This window comes from Marmota marmota, unplaced genomic scaffold (genome assembly GCF_001458135.2).
Source record: "Marmota marmota marmota unplaced genomic scaffold, marMar, whole genome shotgun sequence".
Taxonomy (NCBI): domain Eukaryota; kingdom Metazoa; phylum Chordata; class Mammalia; order Rodentia; family Sciuridae; genus Marmota; species Marmota marmota.
This window is the reverse complement of record NW_026000019.1, coordinates 24,752,507-24,762,396: the sequence shown is the minus strand read 5'-3', so window position 1 is coordinate 24,762,396 and position 9,890 is coordinate 24,752,507. Positions and strand designations below refer to the sequence as shown.

General features: G+C 43.6%; 1 protein-coding gene across 2 annotated transcripts in view; it reads left to right on the top strand.

Annotated features, from left to right (window-relative positions):
- The first annotated feature begins 6 nt into the window (after positions 1-6).
- Pbx1 (PBX homeobox 1) overlaps positions 7-9,890 on the top strand; it is a 230,834-nt gene continuing 220,950 nt past the window's right edge. The window contains exons 1-2 of one of the 2 annotated variants that reach the window (XM_048810102.1): positions 7-101; positions 3,299-3,372. In XM_048810102.1, coding sequence (XP_048666059.1) covers positions 61-101; positions 3,299-3,372 — 115 coding nt within the window. In that variant the 5' untranslated portion in view covers positions 7-60. Of the gene's footprint in view, positions 102-3,298; positions 3,373-9,565; positions 9,585-9,890 lie in introns of those variants that run through there. The other variant, XM_048810103.1, reaches the window with a different exon arrangement.

Here is a 9,890-nt window from a genome sequence, read left to right as displayed (position 1 = left end):
GGCGGGGCCGAGGGGGAGGGCGGGAGGAAGCAGGACATCGGAGACATCTTACAGCAGATCATGACCATCACCGACCAGAGTTTGGACGAGGCGCAGGCCAGGTGAGATGGAGGCTTTCCTTCTCCTTTCTTGGGTTTTGTTTTTCTCCCTCTCGCAGGGAGAAACAATGGGGACCGAATCTCCACAGCGCTTTCTTTAAAAATGTTATTTCTCTCCCCATTTTGACAAGCAACTACATGGCGGAGGAGCAGAATTTGAAGGAGCCTTGTTATGGAAAGTGTGCTCGCCCCTGCCGGGGGTGGCTGTGCACGTCGTGCGTGTGTGTGGACAGGCATCCGTGTGGACCCACACCAGCGGGCATGCCGAGGGGCTGCCAGCTGACCCCGAAGCGGCCCTCGGCACTTTTTACTGCTTTAAAAAAGTGTAGGAGAGCACAATTGTCAAGTTCTGAGCAGCAGTCCGTGCCTTCGTGTTGAGGGATCGCCTAACATTAGAAATAAAATGTCCCGAGAACACTTTATTTGCAAATTTAGCTGACTCCCTCACTTAATTCAGTGAGTTTGGTTTTCTCTCTCGACTTACCCCTCCAAAATTAATTTTTATCTTTTTTTTTTTTCCTCAAGCCCCCCCACCATACAAAACCACCAGAGAAGAAAAAGCAGGGCATTTCTTTGTCAGTAATCGTCAGCTACACAGAAATTATTTTACATTCACTTAATTCTGTTTTTAGAAAAAGCTAATGGAAAGAAAGAAAAAAGATAATTTTGCTTTTAGGCATGTTTGCTAGTTTTATGAGACTCGGATTTTCAGTTTAACTTTATTGTCTCCTAATTTGAGTAGGTTTATTAACCTTCCATGACACAGTTATGTACGGTCCTTTAAAAAAGGGTGGGGGGACAGAAATCCAGCTTGCTCCTTCACCCCTGCTGCTTGCAGGACTACGTAGGATGCAGCTGAAGAGAAACGAAAGCAGTGTGAATGTTATGTATTTCCATACTATAGGACATGAAGCTCTTCATTAGAGAAACGTAATAAAGAAACTGGAGCCTCCGAACTTGATCCACCACCAGGCTACAGTTCTCATGTATTTTATAGGAATTTTCTTTCAAAATAAAACCCAAGTAAAGTAGCAACCCACTAACATCTTGCCCAAGGCCAAACTCCAAAGAATTTAAAAAATTTAATGACCACATATGCCTTTGCAGTTACCCAGCTTTGTTAAATCTCCACAGTATTTTTCCTGCTTGTGCTTTGAAAATCTTTTAAACATATATTTCAAATTTCTATAACTCGAGTGACTTAGTTATCTGGAGAAAACATATGTAGTTCTTTTTTTTTTTTTCCCCCTCCTAAGGGAAACAGGATTTTGAGTTGAGAGAATGAGAGGGAGCAGATAAAAACACAAATGTGTGAATGCACGGTGTTGGAGCTGCACACACGCGACCCGTAAACTCAGAGGACTCGGTTCACGGGTGCCTAGAAACTTGGGGAGGTTAAAGACTTAGACTATTTTATTTATTTTAATAGAGGAAAGGTTTTTTTTTTTTTTTTTTTTTTTTTAAATTTTGGGTGCTCTTTTTGAATTTTATTTCCTAAAGAAAAGCTAATAGGTATGGCAATGGAATGATTCCCACTGGCCAATCTCTTTTGAATTGGAACAGATTTCTCCATTACATTGTTCCAGAAAAATACACTCAGACATACCAGTAAATTGCTTTACTAACAAGTTGGTGACATGGAAGGGGCCGCAGGAGCAGGCTACTTTTGTAAGATTCAGTCCCTCTTTTTAGTGAAACTGAGGACAAACAGCTCTCAGCAGGTTCCCCTTCAATGGCCTAAAAGCTGAGAGGCCAGATAAAATTTGGGGACAGGGACATGGTCAGTTCTCCTTCTGTAATCCCCTGTGTGTGGGGGGGGGAAACTCACTGTTTCTATATAGCTGTGTGGAGTTTTTGTTTGCCTTTGGGCCTGTGCATACGAGTACAATTAGTGAAAACTATTTCTAGAGACTCAGAAAGATCTTAATGCAAGAGTCTTCTCATCCCTTTTTTTCACCCCACATGAGAACTGACTGAATCTCGACTGAGCTTTCTTTTTGGTTGAACAATGCAACTCTACTTGGCAGATGAAATGTCCTTCTTTCCCTTTTTCTTTTTCCTTTCTAATGTATCTTTGTTGATTCCAAAGTAAACTATTACTATTTTGGATGCCATGCATTGTGAGTTTATTACTCCTCTGCTGTGAGGTGTAGAGGACATACTTGTAGTCTGCTCTTCTGGAGGCTGTGTGTGTTGTGTGGGTTTTTTTTTGTTTTGTTTTGTTTTGTTTTTAACTTTCAAAAGAATTAAAAAAGAATTGCATGTGTTTTAAGTGATAGGGGTTTCCACTTATCTTTACACATGATTTTAATTAGTAAACAGAATTCCCTTAACTAAGAGCTGATACGATCAGTATTTTCTTTCTAAAGCACTATCATTCTGCTAAGTGATTCCATGATAAAGTAGAGGGAAGGTATTGTTTTCTTCCTAGAGTGCATTCTGCATACAAACAGTCAGACACAAGAACCAGGTCAATCGCTAATCTAAAAGGCAAAATTGTATTTATTTTTTCCCCAATGGGTGGAAGGTCCTAATTGTAAATAATTGAATTTCAACACCTGCAAATAAGCAGTGTGTGCACAAGAGACGTAATGTGAACACAGAGAAATGAATTTATCCCCATATGGGTATGTTTGCCCCCTGGCAATGCATTTCCATACTCTTTAACTTGGGGACTGAAATTTTATAAATTGACAGTTCTGCTCAGAAGACCTTTCAAGCATCTTGTGTTTATGAGAATACAGGGGCATCCGCGGAATGAATTCAAACACATGGATGAATTAAATTTGAACACACGCAGACGGAGAAGCAGGCAGCTTCTAGGCTGTGGTCACTGCGTGGATTTTGCAAAACTGTTAACCTCTGTGTTTGGCTCTGTGTATCCACAGTCCTGTAAGGGATGATTGGTTTCAAAATTCCACTTTGATTACACTACTTTTAAAAATTCCCTAAATGGGCATAATTTAGGTTAGTTCTGTTCTGTAGTTAAATCCCTACTCTCTCACTGCTAATTAGCATTATTTCTTTTTCTGTGGCGGGACTTCGAATATTACGTCATAAAAACAAGTGAAGCGTGCCGCAGGGTTGGGCTCGGTATATGATTTTGGCTAAATGCTCAGATTCCCCTGTGCCATCTCAGCAGTTTGGTGTTGGGAGTCCACCTAAGCTACCATGTTGTTGTTTTGTTTTTTTTTTTACAGAAAACATGCTTTAAACTGCCACAGAATGAAGCCTGCCTTGTTTAATGTGTTGTGTGAAATCAAAGAGAAAACAGGTAGGAATGAGAATCCAATCTTTTGGCATTTTCTTCGGCCAGTTGAATCACTTAACCTGCAATCATGAACGTCGTCGTATTTAAAATTAGAATTTCAGAATGAAAGTGCTGATTGCCCAATCTCTAATACCAAGTCCTCGTCCTGCTTTCTGTAAAGAAGGAATCCAGTTTCTCTGACGCTGTTTTCCAGTAGTACAGGTTTATTTTCCTTAACTCTTTCTCCACCCTTTTGGAAATTGAGGCTAAAATGTAGGTTCTGAAGGAAAATTCGTAGAATGGTGTGTCTTTGGGGAAAAATATGAAAGTGTCCATTTCCCGAAAGAATGTACTTTGGCCCATAATTAAAACCCCAATTTATTTTGTGGCGTTGGGCTGGGGCGGAACTGTTTAAAGTTTCTTTTTTCCCCTTTTTTGCTTATACTTATACAAAGAGCCGGCTAGAGGCTGTCCACAGAAAGTGTTGTCAAATACCTTTGTGGGAAGCGCCTTCCAACAGTACCTCTCCGTCTTGGCCTGGGATTTCCTAGCGGGTGAGAGGTAGAGCACACTGCCTAGAGAGCCCTGGCTCCTGTTCCACTCTCCAGGCCTCATATCATGGACTAACACACTTAGAACACACCCCAGGAGGGCATTTAAATTTTAAAGCAACAATTAAAAAATAGCAGTCATCAATCAGAGGTGTTCTTAAACAGCAGGTGCTGTGGGAAGGACATTTAGCACCATCCTCTTGTTTGTTTACTTTAATCCTTAATTTTCCAAAGTGGCTAAATCTCTCCCTTGTAAGGAGAAAGAGTTTGAAAGGCGATCTGAAGCCATGGCATAGAGATGAGAGACCTGGCTACATACAGGGGCAGCTTCTGCTGGGCTCTGACTCCTGCTCCCTTTGAAGCAGCGCAAAGTACCCGACATCCTACTTATTTATTTATTTTTTACAACAAGGACTGTAACAGTCAATAATTCATATCTAAACCATATAAGCAAGGGCATGACACGAATGAAAGTGACGATAAATATGATGGCATGCCCAGTTGATATACATTGATAGTCACACAGAAAGGGGGCAGGGAGGGCCGGCGCCAAGGTGGCTTTCTTTTTGGGGAGCTTTCTGTGTTTCTCCTTTAAAAAATAAATAGTTTCAAGATGTGATTGCTGATTGAGTTCATGATTACTTGGGCTTCGAATGTACGTGGGATCAGCAAGCGGCTCTTTGCTGGGTGTTCTTTATGGTGTGCTGGTATCCAGACAAAGCACCTGGGCCGTGCGGCCTGGACCTGCTGTCCACCAGGTCGCCTCGCCAGCCAGGGACCTATTGCAAAATGGCTAGCTGCAGTTTTTGGCTGGGAGACACTTCTTAGGAGACTCATGGATTGTGCATACGAATATCACAAGGGCTTTTCTCAGTTCGTAACCATTTTTAGTTTTTTCCCCCCCTCAGGAGTAAATGTATATATATGTCTCTCTATTTTTCTCCTCTCTCCTTTTTTTCTTCCTTTTTCTTTGATCAGTAATGCTCATTCACTTTTAATGCTGGGTTTGTTAAAATTTGCTTCTAATTAAGTATGAGTTTCTTCTGATCTTGGATCATAAAATGCAGAATCAAATAGAAAGAAATATGTAATAGTCCAGACTGAGAGAGTTTATTTTTGAAGATACTTTTTTTCAGATTTTCATTGAGAGGCAGCGTGTCAGGGCACTTAATGTACACTGTGGCGAGAGTGTTCCATTCTAGCCTCGTAATTAAAACCTCCCGAGGCAGTAGATCAAAGTGGGTGGGTGGGAGTCAGGTGGGGGTCAGGAGTTGGCGCCTTGTTGTTACGGGCTAAGGCCTGGAGGGGCAAAGCAAGTGTGGTGGCCTAAATAACATTTTAAAGATGCAATTTGTGGCTGGAATACATATTTTGGTTTTTAAAATTTTATGTCGACACACTTCATGTTTGGAAATTCAAAAAAAATCTAAGTTGTGTGTGTTGTGTCTAGAATAATGTATTTAGAAAATAGCGTATAAAATGATGTAAATCAAAAGTTTAAAGATACTTGTGCCCTCCGTTAAGAGAGAAACACGCACATGCACACAGGCGTCGCACACACGGAGTTTGCGTCTGAGGGGACACCTTGAGTGGAAGTTAGAGAGAGAGCAAGACATCCCCCTCCTGGCCTTCAACTTGAGTGGGGAGGGCTGGGGGAGGGGCACTGCTGGGGAGCCTGAGAGCTGTGCTGGACATAGGCGTCAGCCATGGGTGATGCTCCAGGGGCCCAGCCACCTCTGGGCTCTCAGAGGCTGCAGGCCCCTGCTCCAGGCCAGCGTGTCCTCCGTGTCCTCCGCGGGGTTGGTGTAAGTCTATGTGAAGCCCCTCTGCCCTCTTGGTGCTGAGCTAGAAACATGGAAGGGTGGCTCCAGCCAGCAGCTCCCGCCTCCTGTGCCTGGCCCTTCCCCGGGCCTGGCCTTCAAGCCCTGTGGTGGGAACCTTGCTCCTGAGCTCCACCCAGCCCTGCGGAGGTGGCCCATGTCATGGGCTCGGCACTTGTTCTCCTCTGACCTGAAGTTCACACAGCGGCCTGGCCTTCAGAGCTCTGCCGGGGAGCCGGCCTAGCCACCCCTGCTTTTGGTTTTAGGTTTCTGTAGTGACTTTAGTTGGGAGACTCAGGAGTAAATGGGGTGTCCTCCCCACGTTTTGGAACTTTCAAAAACAGGCGCGATACCTGAGGTAGGCAGCGGGTCTGAATTACAGTTGATTGATGGGTGTTTAAGTCAGAAATTACTGTGGGGACACTTGAAAAAGAAGAACCCCTGTGTCTGCTCGCTTCAGAGTGTGAGTAAGTTTTTATTTTGATACTTTTTTTGCTTTTTAAAAATAAATGCCAAGATAAAAGAAAGCCATAAAGAAGCTCAGGGAGCATATTCCAGACAGCAGCAAGAAAGCCCTGTCAAGACCACGGTGTGAAGACTTCAAGTGGCTTTTATCTGCACACTCATTCGGGAACCCAGAGACTCGACATGCAGTCTTGGGCCATTTAGTGGCACATTTTCTTTTGTTTTTTAAAGAAGGGTTCCTGGTCTCCTGATACAGGGGAGCTCAGGCTTGCACAGGTGTATGTGGTGGCAACTGGGCTGGCGGGGTGCAGGGGAAGAGGAGAAAAGCCAAACACGTTGCATTTCTTTAATTAAAAAAAAAAAAGAAGAAAGAAAGAAAAAAAAAAGACTCAGAATATATTTTAAAACATTGCTTGGTTTTTAAATTTTTATTTCTGGGTCAAAATCATGCAGGTTTAAAAATTGCAAAAAAGAAAAAAAATAGATGTCATTTACTAAGAAGAATATTTACAGATAGCAATGAATCGTTGCAATTGTTGTGAATAGTTTTTAATTTTAGAATATAATAGCTATATATGGTGCTTTTCAGCCAATTTTCCTCAGTGCATAATCTGCACTGAAGTTAAGTCGAATAATTGGAGGAGGTTAAAAAATTATTTTTTGCTTCCTCAACCTCCTTTGTTCTCTCTCTTTCCCTTTGCTGTGTTCAATTAACACCCCCATCACGGAACTGTGGGGTGTTTTTAAGTCTACTACTGTATTTCTTTTTTGACACCTCCCTTATTATTCTTGCCTGACTCTTCTTTTTAATATGGCAATTACATTATGGGACTTCTACTCCTCTCCTCTCCTCTCCTCTCCTCTTAAAAGCATTGTAGAATACTGTGTGTGTGTGTGTGTGTGTGTGTGTGTGTGTGTGTGTGTGTGTTGGGTTCCTACGGAAGGAAGCTGTATATTGCAGGGAGTAATTCTGATGGCTTTAGTCCGTGAGCAGAACAGACTGAAATGACTTCAGGGAGGTTAGAGCAGCCCAGATCAGATTCCTTTCAGACTTCAGGCAGGACTAACTTTTTGTAGAAGCTCATCTGTAGCAGGTAAATGCAAATCTTTCTTTTTCTAATAAGAGAATACAAGAATTTGGTCTTTTTAAAAAATTATTTTAATAATAATAATGAGGTATATAATAATAATATATTATTATTATTATTATTATTATTATTATTATTATTATTATTATTATCATTTTGGTAGCAGGGTCTAAGAAGAGAGAAGGCACACCTGAGGGAAGGTACGAGCCAGTTTTAGCTGTGCGCCCCTCCTCAGGCTGCAGGCGGTGGCAGTCCTGTGGCCGGGCACTGCCGTGTAGAATGGCGTGGACATGCGCTGTACACCTATAGTTGTGTCTCGGAAATGCAGGGACAGGATGTGTGCTGAGCTTGGGACCACAAGGCCCCTTCTCTTCGGGCACTCTCCTGTACTCCAGGTTTTAGAAATGGGTTTAGAAAAATGCTGCTTTTGAGAGGTGGGGAGAAGGATGTGGAGAGGGCTTGGTCAGCTGCCAGGAGATTCTCCTGGACTCTAGGAGTGGCTTGTGAGGGAGGGCAGGGGAGCTGTAGCCGGGGGCTGTGAGCCAGCCTGGCTGGGTGGAGGGGTTGTCACCTGCCCGAGTTCAGCTGCCTCTACCCACTGAGGGCTTCTGCTCGTCTTCTATTGACACCAGGAACTTTTCCCTGTTTTTGGCAAATTTGCAAAAATATTTACAAATAAAATAACCAAAACCTGGTATGAAACACTCGGAAGTAGAAAGCCCTTTTGATTTTAAAGCATAAGCCTGGCTTCTTCTGAAACATGGTTTACTTCCTGCATGCCTTAGGAACGCTGATCCTTCATTTTGTTTTCAAACATCTTTTAGATGCTGCTGTGTTTGAACTTAGTGAAGTAGATGTCGATATATGTTTATTGATTTTCTTTAAAAAAAAAAGTTCACCCCAAGCACCGTGAGCAAAGCACTCTGCCAGCCCCAGCCCCAAAGACACCGCCATTCGCTCATGACCTAGAGGGGCACCTGCCCAGGTGCTGCCCGACCGACCTGGGCTAGAGGACAGTAGTGGCCCCGGCCCACATCTACCCCTTACCTGAGACACTGTGTGAGAGCCAAGGAATGCAGTAATTGATGAATAGCATAAATGGAGGGTTAATGAGTTGTTTGCAAAGCCCTTGGAGCTCCCCGGGTTATATAAATAAAAGATGCTGTTTCATATAATAAATTATCTCCAAACTCATCTTCTACTCCATTTCACAATCTGTCCTTGCATTAACCCTTCCTGGCCAGAGACATATTCTCTAGCGGTCCATAACTAAATAATGGGGTAGGCAGTTCCCGGTCTGCAGCTTTGCCCATCTGCGTCTCAGGGACCTCACTTCTCAGAACTGGGCAGAGTGACTCCCAGAAGGAGAAGGAGCGTCTAGGTACAGACGGTCAGTTTTACAGAACCCGCTGCCTGTTGGCAGAACAGGCCGGCCAGCTCCACTCACCAGGTCTCAGGCTTCCTAACACTGTCGGTCTTCGGTTACGCACGGAAGTCAAGACCCCAACAGGGGGAGATCCATCCTTGGGTTCCCACTGTAGCTTCACCTGGGCCCCCCTGGTACTCTGTCGCTAACTGGACCTGGGGGTAGATGGGTCAGCCCATGCTCATTCTGGACTTATTGCCGGGTAGTTCTGACCCACCGGCAAATGGCTGGTTTTAGGAGGAACTACCACAGTGATGTAGGAACTTGACCTCTAAACCAGAGTCCTTGGTTTGTGCCCACATCTGTGACTTCTCATCTCTGTGACGTTGTTCATGTTACTAGACCTCTCTGTGCCTTTTCCTTATCTTTGAAATAGAGCTCATCGGGATGAGTGTCTCAAAGTGTGGTTGGAGGACTAAATGAGGTCATGTATGTAAATTACAGTGCCTGGCACAGTCCATGCTGTTGGCTTTTATCATTTCTGTCCTTGTTTTCTTACATGAAAAAGAGGCTTACACCAGATGGTCCCTAAAGACTGAGCCAATTCCAAGACTCTGATTCCATGCCGAAAAGAGACAAAAATCGCTGAATTTAAGATTTGCTCCCTTTTGTTTTTCTTGCTATTCTCCTAAAGTGAAAGCTGTATCTGGCCAGAAGGCTAGGACTAGGGTGGAAGCCGCGGGGGCAGGAGAGGAGGGAACTGGAGAGAAAGCTTCTTGATCACCTACAGACTGGACAGGAACCACCTCAACAGCTAGAGGTGCAGCCTGAGCCCCGGCAGCTGGAGGGGCCGTGTGGTCTCCGTCCTGAATACTTTCTCTCTGAAGTCACAGAGGCCATCCGTGCATGGGACCTGCCGGGGCTCCAGGGAGGAAAAGTACATGAAGTAAGTGCAGGGCAGCTCGACCTTTCCTGTGTTCTGAGATGTCCCTTACTTAAGAAAAGCGATGTCTTTGTCATAAGGAGAGCTTTGACACAAAACAGGAATATTCTTCGTTTTTTACAGGTTTCTTGAAGTATGTTTTTTACCCCATGAAATTCATCCATTAAAACAACAACAACAAACAAACAAACAAATAGAACAAAAAGAAAATAACAAAAAGAAAAACAGTTCAGTGGTTTTTAGAATATTCACGAAGTGGTGTGCTCATCACCACAATCTAATGCTCGGACATCTTTATCACCCCCCCTC